This window comes from Schistocerca serialis, chromosome 8 (genome assembly GCF_023864345.2).
Source record: "Schistocerca serialis cubense isolate TAMUIC-IGC-003099 chromosome 8, iqSchSeri2.2, whole genome shotgun sequence".
In the NCBI taxonomy this organism is placed as follows: Eukaryota; Metazoa; Arthropoda; class Insecta; order Orthoptera; family Acrididae; genus Schistocerca; species Schistocerca serialis.
In genome coordinates this window covers 484,242,829-484,263,035 of record NC_064645.1, presented here as the reverse complement: position 1 = coordinate 484,263,035, position 20,207 = coordinate 484,242,829, and the positions used below count along the sequence as shown (strand labels likewise).

The 20,207-nt window shown below is 39.1% G+C and overlaps 1 protein-coding gene across 1 annotated transcript in view; it reads right to left on the bottom strand.

Annotated features, from left to right (window-relative positions):
* The window catches only part of LOC126417086 (uncharacterized), a 206,759-nt gene that overhangs the window by 80,176 nt on the left and 106,376 nt on the right, over window positions 1-20,207 (bottom strand). Inside the window, exons 10-12 of the mRNA XM_050084980.1 lie at window positions 19,058-19,270; window positions 9,423-9,629; window positions 6,692-6,875 (exon numbers count right to left, since the gene is read on the bottom strand). Coding sequence (XP_049940937.1) covers window positions 6,692-6,875; window positions 9,423-9,629; window positions 19,058-19,270 — 604 coding nt within the window. The remainder of the gene's footprint in view (window positions 1-6,691; window positions 6,876-9,422; window positions 9,630-19,057; window positions 19,271-20,207) is intronic.

The following is a 20,207-nucleotide window of genomic DNA, read 5'->3' as shown; positions in this document are numbered from 1 at the left end:
GTAGGGGACAGTGCCAGGGAGTCACTGATCTTGCCACTGATCACCCATGGGCCATCGTGATGCAGGAGCAGAATGCCGTTTAGGTCTGACAATAAACGATAATGCCTGAGGAAGTCAGCACCTAAGGCATGTTCCACCGTTTCAGCTATCAAGAACATCCAGGACACAGGTGTGTGGTTGCCAAAATCAACAGTGATGGAGATGGTGCCAACCACCAGTATCACAATAGGCAATTGCATGGACGAAGGTGAAAGTGTAGTGGTAGCGACAGACGGCGGAACCATACTTTCATCAGCTCTGGTGTTGACTAGAAGGTAAGAATTCAGTTGTGCATAGTAAACAAAGAGGCAAGAGGCATCTGGTCGTAGATGAGACCTGGGGACACCAACATGATGCGGTAATTTGTGATGACTTGAAGAGGACAAGTGACCTGGTCCACCAGTATCAGGCTGCAAGATCAGTTTGGGTATGAGTAAGGCTGGCGGCAATGTAGTGCGTCAGAGCCGAAGCGAGTGTGGAACCAGCAGAGACAGTGCACTTGGGTGAGCATAGTGCTGGGCAGACTCGCATGGTTTTGATTGGCAGGCACAGGTCAGTGACCAGGTGGTAGTGCACCAGTGGTGATCTGCACTGTAGGCAATTGTTTATGTCCATCACTCAGGAGACCGCATGGAGCAGTAGTGGGTGCTGGTTCAGGAAGGTTCAGTGAGTCCTAGTAGACGTTGGGTGGCAGGCATCTACATGGTAGGAGACACGCAATAGCTGCCAGGAGCAGTGGCAGGGCATTGGCAGGGTCAAGTGTTGTTGGCGATGTAGGTGGGCATGCTGTCAGTGGTAGTGAGGTCACAATGAGAATTATTCAACAAGTGATGCTGTGTGAGCGCTAGGATTCAATCAGCAAGGTGTAGTTTGCAATCTAGTGGAGCATCCTCATATGTGATCATCACCATTTGAATGTTCTCTGCTGCTGGTATTGTACAGCCATCTGACAGTGCCTGGACATCTTCTATCAAAAAAGTTCACAATGCATGATCTGGGAGTAGGCTCATATAATTTGCAGGCGAAGCTTGTGCCACAGTGTGGAAGGCATACTGTGACCGAGTGAGGTTTCACTTATCACTGCATGGAGATTTTTGTCTGGTGAGCAGAAGTGCCTTGACTGTCTTGTACTTGTTTGTGTGTGTGCATCAAGCAGAAAGTCACTAATGAGATCGGCATTATCACCGAGGTGGTTGAGAAGTACTGCAAATTTGTCACTGTCCTCAGTGACACCTGCAGACCACTTTATGCATTCTCTAAGTGTGAATCACAGCATAGGTGAATCCACATTCAATGGTGAGAGTTTCAGCCAAGGACATGCAGAATGGTTACGGCCATGATTATGTGAGGCTGGCAGCACCATGAGGTTAGCATTGCCTGGTGCGGTAGATGCAGCAGGAGCAGAGGCATTGTGAAGCGGTGTTCGTAAAGTGGTGAAGAGATACATGGCATGGTGGGTGCAGAAGATGCAGAAGCATCAGGACAGTGCACATCATGATGAGATGAAGGTATATGCAGCGTTTTAGATGCGAGTAAGCATGTAGGTGCGCAAGACCAGCACTATGTGGTGTGTAGTGCTGGTCCACAGGAGCTGCTGGATACTGTCAGAACATGGTTTGCTCACAGGGTAACGAAACTTGCAAGACAGTTGTTCTAAATACAGGCATTACACACACATGGAGGAGTCGCAGTGTGTGCATGTCATGTGAAGTGATGGCGGCTGCAAGTGAACACGGGGTGGGTGGCGGAGATGTGACATCACTCAGGTGACATGTTGGTGGGTGTGACATTGGTGATGTGGGCAGATGCTGCATGATGACATAGTTGAATAGTTTGCTTTTAGATCCAGGAAGATCACTTGAACCCATGTCATTTTTTCCAGAAGGTGATAAACAGTTGGAAACAGTTTGAGGATTGTTTAGTGGGGGCCAATGTCGACCAGCTATTGCTCTCTGTATGTTAATGCACATAGATTCACTGGCACTAAAGGATTGTGCAAGAGCGAAAGTCTCATTATTTACTGCAAGGAAGCTCAGAGCACTATCTGTACTGACGAATGGGGTGGCAGGAAGCTGTTGTTCACCTGGAATGACATTTGACACATGTTGTTGGCTGGTTTGGTGTGAAGTGGCGTGAGTCTGGCATGGTAGACATAGAGACAATTGAAGCATTGTCATCAGTTCACTACACACTGCTGAATCAGACACTTCATCCAAGTTTTGGCAAACTGTATCAAACTGAGGCACAGAAAATTCATGGAACTCTCAGGCATTGACGAAGAGGTTAGACTGACATCCTTCAGAGCAGGAAATATCTGAGCTGGAGGCAGCTGCGGAACAGTAGGACAATGGACCGGTGCGGGAGATTTTACATTTTAAATGTGGTGCGATTGAAATTTTGGGGACATCACTGTAGAAGTATGGTAATTGAGATAGTAGTTACATATAATAACAACTAAGAGGTTGTATGATTCCAAACAAATATATTTTATTGTCCTGGAAGGTACAAAACATGCTGTCACAAACATCGATCAGAGAGGAGAACTAACTGCGGGTCCAGAGTGGTTAGCTGAGCTACCTAAGGGCAGCAGGCAGCTCCACAAAGTTACATCCCCCACAAGTTTTTAACAAACAGACAGTGGTACAAAGTAAGCAGTTTCTCAATAACCCTTAACCTGTTTCATGATGAAGTTCTGTGATGCCTTCGTGCTCAGGAGCAATGTCATAGTAACATGCAGGAGCTGAACCAATGATTCTGAAGACACCTCTCTCTTACAATCATATGGTTTAAAGAGCTCATGTATTATGACATATTTTATTACAACTGTTAGATTTTAAAATACTGTTGTAGCTGCAACTGTCAAATTGTTACTCTCCTTCTCCTGGCTCCTTATTCACACTACACTACCAGATAGATTTGGGTTACTAACAATCCATATTTAAGAGTATATAAGACACTGTCTTCACCACTGGCGCTAAGAAAAAAAGAAAAAAAAAGTTCTCTCAGTTTGTGTCTCATCATTTATATATTTTGTTCTGCCATTATACAAACACTACACAGTTTATTGCACTGTGTTTTGTGTTTTTTTTGTTCAAAAAAAATATTTTTAGTTTTAAGATGAGTAACTAAATAGGGACAGGAAAATTTCACATACACAATAAAGCAAAGTATAACACAAAATCTGTGATTTTTCATGATGTAATGTGAAACATACAGTTGCTACAAAATATTGCAAAATTTCCAGATTTTTTCCTAATCTCATAAATCTGAGGGTGGCAGGTTACAAATAATGGTAACTAATAGTTAATGAATGCTGGAACTAGATTTCATTTTCAATGTTGAGAATTGTGTATCATCTTAAAATACCAGTCGGCTTTCCTCACAAAGAACTAAGACTCTTACAACAACATTATATAAAAATACCTTGCTTCCAATGTTCTCTATATCAGTAACAGTATTGTTGCCAAAGTGACATTTCCCAACACTTATGCAAAACTGTTGTCAAAAAAATGACTCGTTTTTGACAGACCTTTAATGCGATGAATCAATCAAACCACACATTTTCATAGAACAAAAGCATAAATATGGAAAATACCAAATACAGCACTTATCTGTGCAAACAGCCTCTGAACACCTTACAACCTAATCCAAACTCTTTCTGCAGAATAAATCGTAAGGTCAGTACAAACTTCATTCAGAAAACAATTAAAAAATATTAAATAAATATTTAAATAAATATTTTCAGCTTTGCTTTTTTATAGGCAGAAACAAGTCTGTGTGGCGTCATGTGACCTGTGCTCTGACTGGCCGACTGAGCAGATGGCCCGTTGATTTACATGTTCGTGAAGCTAAAGTTTCATATTTGGTGATTTTAGTGTATATACTTAAGTACAACAAAAATATATAATTCAGTTGGGGCACTGCATTATAGATATCACCAAAACATGTCGTTTTTGAAGCAATTCATTGTGCAATAATATCAAGGAATCTAACATCACCAAAGAAAACTATTGCCTGCATTCCAGGTTAACAGTGAAAATTGCTTTTTTACTGTGGAAAAATTAAGTTTTGATATTAAACCAGCGAAATTTTGAGAAAAAATAAAAGAATGAATACCTCAGAACGAGGTGGAGGAAACACTGAAGCACACTGGGTTGTACTTTCAAACTAGGCTAAAAACCATTATGGCCATAAAACTATGTATACTATGTCCACAGCTCTAGGTTTTAGTTTCAACAATGGGATGATAATGAATTCTCTTAAAGTTGACATGGAAAAGATTGCGCTAGGTGTTCCTGGAATGGAAAGTCTCAGATGTGTAAGATATTCTGAAGGGATGCAAGACTCTGGATAGCAGTTGTGATATTATAGTGAAGTGTTGACACACTGGCAGCATAATGTCTCAGAAATGAGTTTTGATGTTTTAACATTGCTTTCTTTTTTAAAAAAAAACTTTTAACAATATAAGGCTGCAAAGCTATTTTTTAAATTGAATAAATTTAATGGGTTTAATATAAATAATTTCTTTCATTTTTAGTAATGCAACAAATGGGACTGACAACACCAATATACATAATGTAATTAACAGTCTATTCTCATTTTCATCATAACACTGAAAAACACAACAACAAAATAAGACAAAAATAAGGAATACATTACTACTAACACAAGCCCTCAGAAACTATTACCAAAACTGGGAAAAAATGACAAAAAATTGGCAGAAAATAACGCAAAAATTATCAGAAAATAACATCAAAATTGATGGTACATTAACAGTGAAATTTTTAGAAATTAACACCAACATTGGTGAATAATAACACAAAAACTGGCCACAAAATAAAGCATTTTTCCTTTTTCTAGTGACTTAAGTTATGATGACATGTGTAGAACATTAAACCATCTAGAAATAGGATAGATTTTGTTAAAGTAAATTCTTTTTATTAATGTATTTAAAAAGAAGTTTTTTGTTAAATCATTAATCAACATCATGTTGAGCATAATATTTTGTTTATCTCTGTTTTTTATTTTGAGTCACAACACTCATACTTTTACTCTTAGGTGTTTTTAGAAGCTCTTTGGTCAAGTGACTTCTTGTGTAAACAGTGCCTCCAGATTCAGAAATAAATCTAAGTATTTGAAAACCAAACTCACCGCTTTTTGTCAACACCTGATCTTTACTGAGAAGAAATTAGTTTTTTTCTCAACAAAATACAATAGATTTCAAATTTTCAAGTTCCATCAGTGTGATAGTCTTCCCCCAAAATTTTAGGTAACTGACTTCTGCTCATGATGATGTCAGCTACCTGAATTAATCATTCAAACTACATCAGACGAATACATGAAATCAAAAACAAATAACTGGAATGGAATATTTCCATAATTATTTCTTTCTTGTGACCTCTCTACTGCTCTTTCTTCATCTATTTCCAACATATTTTATTTTCATAAAGTACTCATCTTGTACATTAACTTCTCAATTCTTTTTAATGTATGCTCTTCTTTAAAGGTACTTTAAATATAATTCAATAACTTCATGTGACCCTTTTCTTGACTCACATAAAAATAATGACAAATTATGCACTAAAATTTCTAACAGCTGTAAGGAATATATAGATTGCTACTCACCACAAAGAGGAGGCACTGAGTTGCAAACAGGCACGTGCTTGGATTGCTCAGTTGATAGAGCAATTGTCTGCATAAGGCAAAGGTCCCAAATCATGTCCCAACCCAGTACCATCCACCCACTGACATGCATCCCACTATAATCATCTTTTGATTTATTTTTCTCTTTGACATCATTGCATTTTCCTTACAATTTTATTTCATTTTCATTGTTCCTGTCTATCCTCCTCTATGTGGTGAATAGCAATCTATCCTTTTCATATTGTTGTTATTCCATCCAGTACTTCCAAATCTTCAATTTTGCCTAAAAATTTACACATTTATTATTCTGAAATTATTGTATGTCCATTCTTCTAGACTAACAGTGCTCCGAAGAATGTTATGGTATATTATCTTACACAAACCATAAAATATAAACTATAACTTGAAACTCACTGGTAGATTAAATCCAGGTGTCACACTAGGACTTTGCCTCTCACAGGCAATACTTTTACTGACTAGTGAGTTCTCCAGGTTTTGTTCATAAATGATTGATCCAGTAAAGAAAGTAGGAGAGTGAAACTTCCTGGCAGATTAAAACTGTGTGCCCGACCGAGACTCGAACTCGGTCGGGCACACAGTTTTAATCTGCCAGGAAGTTTCATGTCAGCACACACTCCACTGCAGAGTGAAAATCTCGTTCTGGAAAGTAGGAGAGTGTTTGCGAAGTTTGGAAAGTGAAGTTGTGAGGGTCAGTCACAAGATGTGCCATTATGACTCAGTGAGTAGGAGCACTGACCACAAAAGTCAAGGTTCTGGTGAGTTCAAGTCCAACTCCAGCACATAGTTCTAAAGCGACAAGATGTTCCAAAACCACACACACTTCACTGCATAGTGGAAGATTCATTGCAGAAAATATAATTTGATGCCACACCACAGATTTTCAATAAACAAAGAAGAAAAAGGAGAGGTGGTTATTGTCGCTGTGAAAAGATATTTAAGTTAGTTGTGATTTGTCTGCTAAAATGTAATGTTAGAAGGAAATATGTACCTCTTATCAGAGTCATCAATTGGCTCCCCATCACGGTAGACTAGAGAACCCTGGACACGCGCTGGGGGACCACACCCTCTTCGATAGCCTTCTGGGAAATCTACTACACTTATATCACCACCCTTGGTGATATCACTACCTCCTTTGAACTGCAAATCCACTTCTGAAAGTTTTCCTGTCATATCTGCAATGTGAGGATACACAGAACTTTAAAGGAACTCCACAGAGATAGTTAACAGCTTTAATATTAACATCTGAAAATACAGAATGCAATATATTTCAAACCAGTATCATCTAGTGATAATAATTTTCTTCTAATTTTCTTATCACTTTAATTAGTCTACATTGTATAAAGCAAAACCACCCTGTAACACTAAACATCTTTTACAGATACAACTTACAAACTCTAAATTGATATGCCAGGCATAGTATGCACCAAACTAGTCTTCAGACTGAAGATAATAACAACGATGACGACAACAACAATATTAGACATTAAGTTTGTATCAAAATATGACCTGCTTCATCAGTCTTAAATATGCCATAATTTCAATGTAGTTAATGCTAAAATATATTAATTTCTGTCACAGTATCTAACAAATGTGTACATATAGATTGCACAGCAAATTACATTGATGAACAAATTAATTTCCAAATTAAAAAAAAAAAAAAAAAAAAAAAAAACAGTAAAATCATTCTGATTCAGATGAGAGTTGTATAACAATATTGATGATGGTGGCCCTGTAACATTACTCATAATACTACATATGTAATATGCCACAGCACTGTAACATTACTAGTTACAGATGTTCACTGTACGGCGAAAAATTTGTGTTCAGAGTCTTGTCAAACAATAACATAAGGACTCAGTTGTTGATAATGGTAACAGCTGAACCAGGAGGTAGCTGAACCACAAATTAATTGTTAAAATAATTGAAAGTTAGTGTACGTGGTGCTGACTAGTTAATAATGTCTCACAGCGCTGCACTACTTCTCATGCTAATTTCAGTAACTTCACTCATAATGTGTCTTTCTGCTGCAAACATTGCAAACAAAATATCATTCCCCAAAAATCTAACTTATTTCCATAGAAATTAGATCAGTTTTAAGTAATAATAGAATGAAAAAGTTGTTAGAGAATGGAAAAAAGCAGGTGCACCAGCACACAGACTGGGACCAAGACATAAGGGCATAGAATTACACTGTTTAGCATTTGCTGATGACATGGCACTGATCGCACAAGACATTACTGATGCACAGAAATGGCTAGAATTATTACAAGAACAGGCAGCTAAAATAGGATTACAAATTTCATTTGAAAAAACAAAATTTATGACTGACGTCAAAGATGCACCTTCTGATCTCAAAATTGGTAATAACTACATCTCTCGAGTAAAAGAATTTAAATATTTAGGTGAATGGATTGCAGAAAATGGTAATGAAAAGAAATCTGTCAGATCAAGAGTCCAGAAAATGGAGACGGCGTTTCAGTTAACAAAAAACATTTACAACAAAAAGAGTCTCTCGTGGAACTGCAAAATACAACACTACACAACAGTAATTAGACCCGAAGCTCTCTACGCATCTGAGACACTAAACCTTCAACACAGAACACTAAAAGAGGAATTAGAAGTGAAAGAATGTAAGATAATGAGGAAAATCCTAGGACCAAGAACTAAAGATGGGGTACATTATCCAAAACCCAATGCAGAAATATATAAAAATATCTCCAAAATAACAGACACAATGCACATGAGAAGAATCCAATTCATGGGGCACTTAGAAAGAATGGACTCAAACAGGTTAACGCACAAAATCCATACATTTTTAAAGAACAAAACTACAAGACCAAACTGGTACAAACAGACAGAAAAAGACCTGAGAGAATTAGGGTCTCCAAATCTACATGATAGAAATGAAATCAGAAAAATCACAAACACACGGGGTTTTGAGGAAGAAGAGAGAAAAACTAACCGACATACATGGTCTATGCAACGAAAGCTAGCCCATTCGTTGTTTATGAAGGAATACTGGGCAAAAAGGAAGGCCAACAAATGTTGATTACACGTGGTCCTAAGTGATCCATCTGCGAAGAAGAAGAAAAGAAGAATGAATGCAAAGTAACATCCACAGATTCTCCTCATTTAAGAAAATAAATTACCTTCACAACTGCGAGTGTATGCCTGTCCTTATTTTCCCCCTAAGGTAAGTCTTTCTGCTCCCGGGATTGGAATGACTCCTTACCCTCTCCCTTAAAAGCCACATCCTTTCGTCTTTCCCTCTCCTTTCCTCTTTCCTGATGAAGCAATTGTTTGTTGCGAAAGCTTGAATTTTGTGTGTATGTTTGTGTTTGTTTGTGTGTCTATCGACCCGCCAGCACTTTCGTTTGGTAAGTCACATCATCTTTGTTTTTAGATATATTTTTCCCACATGGAATGTTTCCCTCTATTATATTCATGACTATGTTAACATGTATATTTATCTAGTTGATTAAAACTTCTTTATTTGGTTTCCAGCATTTTGGATTTCAAATGAAATTATATGTATCCCCATAACTCATTTAGATGGATCAGTTATCAAACATTCATTATAAAATTATATATTTCACTGTTTGTCTCTTAGTGTGTCAGTCAACTATGTTAAAGATAATGTAACTATTGTCTTATAACTATAACTTAATGCAAAACTACAAATTTACTTGTCAACAGTTTAATATATTTGTGAGACTTACTACCATATCTGTAGTTTGGTGCTAAGTGTCGGCATGCTGGAGTTCTTGGCTTCAACATTCCAAGCGAACATTCAACAGGTTGTGCAGTTGATTTGCTGTAGTCACTGTCACATTGGAAGTTTACTGAAGCTCCATGAGCTATTGTCAGACCAGCACGATATCCAGAAAGGTACTGACCATTTGTAATCATTGGTAGCTCACATGGTGCTAATAAGTGGAAAATACAAATCAGTGTATTATAATGAAGAAAGCTAACAATTAAATTATTATTCCAATTTTTAATGAGACAACAAGATAATATAATATGTAAATCAATTCAATGTAATCAGTTCATTATAATAAAACAAAATAAACAATGTCAAATATCAGTTATCAATTAATGATACTGTATACTTCAGAACTACCACTCTGGCTGAATGATATTTATAGCAAATTAAGATACAGCAGTATTCCTTCCATAGAAATAAAAGTTTATGTCTTATGAATAAATCCTTCGGTATCTGCAAATATGATATATCTGAATACACTTTCAATGTATAGAGATATTTTATCACGATAGAGTACCTTTCAACCAAAAAGTTATGCTGGGAAGAATGTAGGCTGTGGCATATTCAATAATGCACTCAGTCAGTCATCCTCATGCTCAAAACAAAAAACAAGTCTCAAGCAAAACAGATATTTCAAAATACAGGGAAAAGAAAAAATGCAGCAGTTGGAGGTTGGCGTGTACATTTTGAAAACATGTTTGAAAATTAGAATCTGGCAACACTGTCATATCATGCAGGACATTGGAATGTACAGAGGAACTCATATTACCCTGTACTACCGTACCAGCCATCGTAGCTCACTAAGTAGACTGCAGGGAGATAAAAGCCACATCCACTGTGGGGATACGGTTTGAATCTTCATAAGGTTTCTTTTTTAACTTTTAGACATCCATTCCCTAATTCTCATCATATATAAGCAGGACATCATTTTGTCACATGACAATAGCCTATCACATCACAGTGGGATCCATTAAAATGCATACATGTGTCTACTAACCACACAGTGTCCAACCATAACTGGTCCTGCCAGTTCATGTAGGGTGGTTTCCTGATCTTCCTGACAGAGTACACAAAAAAAAGAAAATGTCAATCTCTTTTTGGTGCTGCGTGCATCTAATAACAAAGGTGCTTCTGCTGCTCATGTGTATCCTGCAGGGTTGTATGATGTCACTCCACGAATTGCCGTTTTGTTTCCAGTTCAAAGAAATGAACCTGTGTTCCATTGCCCGTGACAATGTTCAGCAAGAAATTGTCATGATCAACCTTGTAATACACAAGCAATTCTGTACAGATAATTCTTCATTACTTTTTATGGTCTTCTACAAGGTGGCAAGGAACAAAGTGGGCATACAAGCAGCAAGGTGTTTGATGGTGATCCATCAACCACCTTGAATGAGAATGCTTGCACATTTCAACATTGCAGGAGTCACAGCTTTGTGTGCCCGACCAACATCCAGGACAAAATATTTCTTGGTCAGAACAATACAGCTGCACAAAAAATCTAATCTGCTCCAATGTAATGCAGCAGAGTTGTTCTAACTCCTGCACTTAAGGTAAGGCACTATCTTGGGTAACTACATTTTTAACACTTGATGAATATTAAAATCTGAGGAATAACAAAAATGCATGTCAGTGAAATATTCTATGGAAAACTTTTTTTAACCCATTAAGTTTGTGTTCCACGGATCATAAAGATGTGGAGAAAGTCAGTTGACAGTCATATGATACATCCATTATAAATACAGCAACATGCTGACTACTTATAAGTTTTAAAAATATACAGATGTGAATTAGTAATTCCTGCACGCCATCTTATCACCTTTTACATGTTACATAAACAGCAATTCTACATAGCACAAGAGCTGTCAAGGAGAAGTTTTCCCGTTTTCTTTTTGGGTGAAGCCTTCTTTAATGAGCTAGAGCATGTGCCCACACACACACACACACACACACACACACACACACACACAAGAAAACAAACATTTGTGCAGTTATACAGTGAATGCTAAACACACATTGCTGGGATTGCAGTTCAGCAGATGGACTGGGGCCGGGGCAGGGGAGTGGGGGGGGGGGGGGGGAGCATTTGTGTCGAATGGGGTGGTTAGGGGAGAAAAGAGGCAAAAAAGTGGGAGGAGGGGTTAAGGAGAGGGAGCTGGTGGTTTGGAGGGAAACAACAGGTGAATGGAATAGGAATGTGGAAGGGAGGAGCAGCAGTTGCATGAGCTAGGAATGAGATACATATGCACTGGAGCCGAGCCGGTGAGTATGTGTGGTGCACGATAACAACGACATGGAGGTGTGGCCTGGGAGTGGGTGACAGGGCAGAGGTAAGGGGGACTGTGGGTAGAGGATGTGGGTGCTGTGGGTTACCTGAGACTGAGGCCAGTGGGCTTACAGAAGTGAAAGATATGTCGCATGGGTAACTCCCCATTTGCACAGTTCAGAAAATCTGATGCTGGAACAAAAGACCCAGATGACAAGAGTTGTGAAGCAAACAGTGAATTGGCCACTTTGTGCTCAGCAGTGTGTTCTCCTGCTGGGTGTCAACTCTGTTCTTGGTCACAATTTGGTGGTGGCCATTCATTCTGGCAGACAGCTGATTGGTAGTCTTGCTAACATAAAATGTCCCAAAATTGCAACAGACCCGGTACATGACAGCTCTGTCTTCACCGGTGGTCCTGTCTCTGATAGGGGAGATAAACCTATGACAGGAGTAATGTGCTGGGTGGGACTGGGCAGGTCTTGCACCTGAGTATTCCAGTAGAATATAGGCTTTGTGGTAAGAGGTGGGAAGTGAGAGATGGACCAGCATTTTTTGTCAGCTTGTGATGAACATGGTTTAGTTTCTTCAGTCTGGGTTGTTACTGATGAGGGGTGTGCTCACTTGAAAATGATTCTTGGGGGTGGTGGGAGCATTGCATTGTTAGAATGTCCAAGTGGAAGACAGGCATTCTTGTTTGAGGAAATTAGTAACTTTGACCCCATGTTTTTCTGTTACCTCTATATAAATCTCATTTTGGTTGCTAGTTGGGAATTAGTACACTTTAAGCTTAACAGATCATGAAATTAAAAGAAAAGCAGCAGTTTCTTTTCATGTAACTCATTTTTTGTTCTGTCACACATTGCACCAGCCACAACGAAGCCCCACAGTGAATGCTGCTTTCAAACATGGTATGAGTTAGCTGATTTTTGTAAGCAGCTGGAAATATCCTGACTATGACCAAATGAGGGGATGCAGCTGTGAACAGGCAAGTGGGAGGGTTCCCAAGAGCCATGTACCACACATACCAAAGGTACCTCAAAATAAATCCTCTCCTGTGGATCTTGTCTGCTCTACAGGACATATGGAATCCATGAGTAGTCACCCACTTGGCTGTGAGTGGTGTGTCAGTGGTAGGGCTAGGTTATCTGTACAGAGGAGACAGGGACCAGGGACAACTCAGGGTGTTACATACATCCCCTAACCAACAAATTCAAGGTATTGACTTCTACTCAACCCAAAACTAAGCAATGACACTCACTTGTTGCCAAACCTAATGTGACCTGCGTCAAGAAGAGGCAAACGCAAAAGAGTAGTGATTCCTTAATTGTATGTAACATATGGCAAATAATAGCACCCCTTTGATAGTGGCAGCAAGGAATAGGAAGAAACACCAGGTGCACTTAGTGTTTATGCCTGGGTGCAACATTTGACATGTTGAAGAGGCAATTCCACCAGGCATTAAGGGAACCAGATGCAACCAACTGCAGATTGTATCACATTTTGGAACAAATTATGCGTGCTGCAAGGATCTAAAATCATGCTTGGACCATTACAGCAACAAAGACCAGTCTTGTTCACAGAGTTTATCCTAAACACAGAATCTGCAGCATTGTTCCAGAACTGATCATGCTTTCCCCCTTCCACAGTTCTGAGTTTGGTGGAAGAATTGAACCACAGACTTCGAAGGTTCTATGAAATGTTTAACTGTGACTTCCTGGACTTGTGCACTAGGGTTGAGAACTATAGTGCCTCCAAAACTTGACCATGTGTGCACTACGTATCATAGGCTGCTATCCATGCAGCTGACTGTGTGTGGAGTGCAAAAAGGTGGTTCTCCATGCAGTGTAGATAAAGATAACCGTAGGAGACCAGGAAGCATCAGTGTAAGATCCAAAGAAATGCCCTCCCCAGCCCCAGGCACAACTATCAAAATCGTAGTGATTAACTGCCAAAGCATACACAACAAAGTGCCAGAGTTTGAAGCACTCTTAAAAAGCAGTGGAGCTCACATAATACTGCATATAGAAACAATATTATGTAAAGGAAAGTTGCCATTCACCATATAGTGGAGATGCTGAGTCGCAGGTAGGCACAACACAAAGACTATCACAAATAACGCTTTCAGCCCATAGGGCCTTTGTCAAAAACAGGCCACACACACACACACACACACACACACACACACACACACACACACACACACACACACACATATTCACGTAAATGCAACTCACACACACATGACTGCAGTCTCAGGCAACTGTAGCCACACTGCGCACAGCAGCACCAGTGCACGATAGGAGTGGCAACTGGGAGGGGGTAAGGAGGAGGCTGGGGTGGGGAGGGGGAGGTATAGTAGAGTACGGGTGGTGGACAGTGCATTGCTGCTGGGGAACAGACAGGGACAAGGTGGAGAGAGGATAGGACAGCTATGAGCTGTCGGGAGGTTAGATGGAGGGCATGGGAGAGGTGGAGAGGGAGGGGGGTGGCAGAAAAGAAGAGAAGTAAAAAGACTGGGTATGATGGAGGAACAAGGGCTGTATAGTGCTGGAATGGGAACAGGGAGGCTGGATGGGTGAGGACAATGACTAATGAAGGTTGAGGCCAGGAGGGTTATTGGAATGTAGGATATACTGCAGGGACAGATCCAATCTGTGCAATTCAGTAAAGCTGGTGTTGGTGGCACACACTGCGAAGCAGTCATTGAAATGAAGATGTCATGTTTGGCAGCGTGTTCAGCAACTGTGTGTGGTGGTCCACTTACTTCTTGGCCACAGTTTGTCGGTGGCCATTCATGCGGGCAGAAGATAGCAGTAAAAGACTGTGTGCTTTTTATTTATTTTTATTTTTCAATACAATAAATGCAATTAATTTTCACACAGTTCATTTTTAGGCCAATATTTCACCAGTCAACAATTCCATCCATGAAAATCAATTCACGAAAGCCTGAAAAATATGTTTTGCCATGCTAAAAGTTTTCAATTTATAGATATGATTTTACTTTTAAATTTTTTATACTGGCTTTTACACAATTGTGTATTTTACTTTGCCAGGCTAGGAGCTTCCCATTAGTATCATTTGTAACTTTTTATGTGGAGTTTAAGAATGGATCTAATTCCCCATATTGTATGTCACTACATGTTATATCATCAGACGTTCATTTTGCCATGTGACGTTAATTTTAATTAATGACTACGCATACTGCATTTTAACTATTAAATTTACGATACTGGTTAGCCATGTACCCTAGATATAGTGCCACCTGCTGGCTTCAGTTATTTGTAATTGAAGTTAATTGTAACTGTCATGTTATTCGTAACAGGGCGAAAAATTCATGCAAAATGATTAACTTAGACAACAAAAGCATAGCACTGAAAGTTCTCAACTGATAGTAAGAAAACTCACATACTCAAAGAAACTCTGACTTTTTTTAACAAGAACAAACAAAAATTTTACAGCATATTTCTGTATGGTGGTTCTCTTTGTTGCCATCTTGTGAACATTTACTAAGACACTGGGAAGTTATTCAGTCATACTTTCTCTTTCAAGGGGAAGAAGAGACAAGCTCTTTAACATGGACTTCATGAAATGTGTGGATGAAGAAGATGAATAATCACTTCTCTTTTTTATATGCAGTTCATACGTAACGATAGGATTTTCGTTGCATCAACAGTTTTACAGTTTCAAAATTGAAACTTGCAAACTACATATCTTTGTGATGGTTTACAATACTTGAAGAAAATGCCTAAATATTGATTAAAATTTAAGGGTCATGGATTGGATGCAGACACCACGTGCGAGTATAAGTGTGAGCTGGCGTTATCATGGAATGCTGATGAACTGTGGTGTGCACGTCGTGTTGCTGGTTCCCTGTACAAGCAGAACAGTTTCCAAAACACATGGTTCTGACGTGGAATTATGTCTTTTTCGACTCACAATGGAGTACTGACAAATCCTTATTTGTTCACGGTAGGATGTAAGACACTGTTAAAACAGGTCGGCATAATGAGCACGTTATTATAGATGTGGTGATGGCTAATAACTCGTAGTTCAGGTATTCCTGTGACTCATGGATCCAATGCCCCCAATGATCCTGACATACCAAGGGAGACCCTCAGCTAAGGACACAAACCTCATAAATGCCTTATAAAAAGATTTTTTAATGTTTATTGTGACTCAAATTCTGAAGAGGCTGAGCAAATTAGACTAGGACAAATTTTAAAAAATATGCTTCTAATGTTTGTGAGAGAAGCCTACACTATCTATGTTTAATTTGAAAACCTAACCTCCCAAGAAATTCACTGTTCTGAGCAGGAAAGATGAGATGGCCATTGAGAGCCTGACAGAGATTGTAAATGACCATAGCATTAAAATAAAAAATGATGAATTTTACAATCAATTGACAGCATTAAGAAGTGTCATTGAAACTTTTAAAACTTCTAATTTACCAACAGACCAAAAACTGATTCATTTCATTATTAAAACTGCAGCCCCAGTGCTATCAAACATATTTAAATTTGTGTTTTCAGTTCCTGTGAGCAATGCATATGTAAAATGAGTGTTTACCTGATGAGAAACTTGCGGATCGATGAGCAAAACAAACTGAAGGTGACTCCTGTGGAATGTGAACTTCTTGTTAAAATAAACTACAATATGAGCTGCTCAGAGTTCCATAAGCAAGATCTACATGAGAAGAAACTTCTCAAGGCTGCTATATCAAACAACTATGTCTGTAATTTCCATCCCCAGCTCCAATTACTTTCACTCATGTACAGCATAAACACCATAAACTTTTAATTATTTTTAAGTTTCAAGTATGGTATTTGCAATTCAGTTTTCTTGCGAGGATAAAAACTGACAAATACTAGTAAGAATGGCAAATTTTATATATTAAGTGCTATCTTTTGTTTGAAGTGTCCCAACTTTTGACTTCCAAAAGGTGGCAGTATCCTGACTTTTGACCTGCCAAAAGTGGCAACCCTACCACAGAAAGAGAACAAACCTTTCAACCACAGCCTCTGGTAGTACTCATTCATCATCTTACAGAAATAATGTAATGATATTTTATAGGATGTCCTTGTTGTGATTACTTTACAGCTGTAGCTGCAGCTGTTCTTTCACTTGCAAAAAAACATTATTATATGTATGAGGTTCATTCAAATGAAACCTGGTCAGTGCATCTAACTTTGCCTTACACGTAAGGTGGCACCATGCAACTGGGGGTATGGTGGCGCCATCTATTGGTAGAGAGATTAACACATGTGCACCATTTGATGTTGCATAGAGCCAGTGTGGTTTCATGCTGAAGAGAAGGTGGTCACACAAGTTATAATCCACTAGCGAACACACAGGTGAGTAAGCAGGAACAATGAGGAATGATTCAATTTTTGGCAGCAGATGGAGTTGGAGACAGTGAAATGCATCAATGGATGAAAGCTGTGTACGGTGAGTACAGTCTGAGTCGTTCAAATGTTGTGGAATGGCGCAAATGATTCATTGAGGAGTACGAGTCACTGGAAGGTGATTCTCGTCCTGGAGAGGCTCATTGTGTCACCACACTGCAAATGGTTGTGGAAGTGAATGCTTTAGTCTTCGACAACTGCAGAATCGCTATGGGCGAGATCCATCAGCTAGTGGGTATCAGCATGGGCACAGCCCACCCCATAATGCATCAACACTTGAACTTTCGAAAAATCTGTGTGCAGTGGGTTTCCCAGCAACTGATTGCCAAACAGTGCAATACTCAAATGGCGCTGTCTTTGAGTCATCTGAAACATTATCATGAGGAGGAATACAGCTTTCTGTCACATCTTGTCACAGGTGACAAAACATGGTGTCACCATTTTGAACCAGAAAGCAAGCATCAGAGCAAGCAGTGGAATCATGCGACTTCACCACCTCCAAAGATATCAAAGACCATGCACACCAGTTCTGGTAAGGTCATGATGTCCTCCTTTTTTGACCACAAGGCCCCATGAGTTCCTGGAATGGGGAACCACCATCAATGCCCAGTATTATCAAGCCACTTTATAGAACCTTAGATGAGCCATCAAGCTGAAACACTGAGGCATGCTGTCCAGTTGCGTTATTCTCCTGCATGATAATGCCCGCCCACACATGGCCAATGCAATGAAGATGACATTGCAGCAGTTTTGGTGGGAAACGCTGGAACATCCACTGTACAGTCCCGGCCTTTCACCGTGTGACTTTCATGTGTTCGGACCCCTAAAACAAGCTATTTGTGGACATCAATTCACAACGGACGATGACGTGTGTGTCTGGGCTCAGACCTGGATTCAACAGCATCTTACTAGCTTCATCAAGAATGGAATCGACTGGTTAGTGTCACATTGGGATAAATGTGCCAACAGTTTTGGTGACTATTTTTGAGTATGTGTACTGTGCATAGCTACATTTTTGAGTTAATAAAATCGTTACCATCACTTTACACTAATGACCAGGTTTTATTTGAAAGCCCCTTATAAAATACCAAAGGCGAGACCAATAAATTGTCTTGGATAAAGTGTACCTTTTCTATTTGTGCAAATCAAAATATTCATTGAGCTTTGTCATTCTGTAACATCTGAGATTACACACAATGGAACAGTCACTTGCTTGAGCTGTTGCTTGTTACCACAAGCTGTTAACTTTAAAAAAAAAAGTAAGATTCCTATTTTTCTTTGTTCTAATTCATAGCTTTTATATCCTCTATTCAGATTTTAGCAGGTTATACTTTTCATGGTTACATAAAAATAGGCTTGTTATAGTTGTTTCTTCACCTATCAGAAATGTTAATTGTATTAAAATTCATATGACAATTGTGGAGCTGTATTAGGAAAAGGATACTCTGCTAATCACCATACAGATGACACTCTGATTTAAAGACAGGCAAAATGAAAAGACTGTTACACATTACAGCTTTCATGTAAAGCCTTCTTCAGCACTTTCACACAAGAAAACACCTCACGCATGACTGATGCCACCGGCAGCTCTGACCAGCATGATTAAGATCAGAGCTGCCAGTGGTAGCAGTCATGTGCACATGAGGTGTGTGTGTGTGTGTGTGTGTGTTTTCTGTGCTGAACAAGTCTTTGGCCAAAAACTAAAACATGTAACAGTCTCTTCACTGTGGCTGTCTACAAATCAACAGGTCATCTGTATGGGAGCAATACTGTATCCTTTTCCTAATAATGTTGATATTCCAACCTAGAGTTTCCATTGTTTGATAATGGAGATAGATGTTAGGTTTATTACAGAGTATGCAACTACAATTACTACTTAGTATGTTAAAGCTTTCAAAGCAGGGAGCTACCTCACCTCACCTGGCGTGCACTCTGGCTCCTGTGATGAAGACCACTCCCCATGCCAACACTGCATATTGTTTGGTCCTTTTATATTGTAACCAATAATGCAACCAAAGTCTACAACTTTACCATGGGGTACATCTGCACTTGCATTTAACATCACACCTGGCTTGCCATCAGCTGGTGCTAAACGAAACAGTCCGTGCTCCATTTTGGGAATGTGACATGGTACTGAAAAAATTTGAATGATAAATTTAAGATTTTAACAATACTGTTTGTTTCAAAAAAAAAAATTTAAGATTATCAAGTCAGTAAAATTTTCAGAAAAATTCTAGAAATTGTCTGTGAACACATTCAATAACAGTTTGCAACTTTGGCATACACACAAACACACAATATTTGTATCCATTATCACCTTGTCCATCTGGATTTATCACCACATAATATACCGGGTGTTTCAAAATGAATAGACAGGTATTAAAGATTTGCAGCATTTATTACATTCAATGTACAGTTATGAATAATACATCAAATGAAAGAGCGACTTAAACAGTTTTTCTTACAAGTGTTCAATGTGCGCACCATACGCCACCTATTGATTCAATAGGTGAATCCTTCCCAAACTTTCATCAGTGTGTCTGAAGTAATTGCTGCAATAATGCTATTTCTAAAGTCAAGTAGATCAGCTGGTAGCAGAGGCACATACACATGATACTTTGTGTGACCCCAAAGGTAAAAAATCACATGGTGGCTAATCATGTGTTAATGTGGAAGTCATGCAGAACAAGCTATGTCATCCAGCCCCTTGAAGCCAATCCAACACCACACTTCACTGAAAAAATAAAGGCCCATAAACTTTCCAACAGGATACAGTGCATACAAAAAATTTGGGGACTCTTGTTCGAACTGTACAATCTCCTCACAATTTGCTTACCCCCAGATGTGCACAGTATGTGTGCTTACATTTCCACATACCCGAAATTTCAGTTTGTCACTGAAGATGACACGATCCAGAAAATATTTGTCATCATGCCGTAACATTTTGTTTACAGTGATGTACCATAAACCATAGTCTGCAGGCTTTAGAGCTTCGAATAACTGCAAATGACAAGGACATAGTTGTAAGCATCTCCATCAGGATCTCCACCAACGTCACTGAAATTGGTAA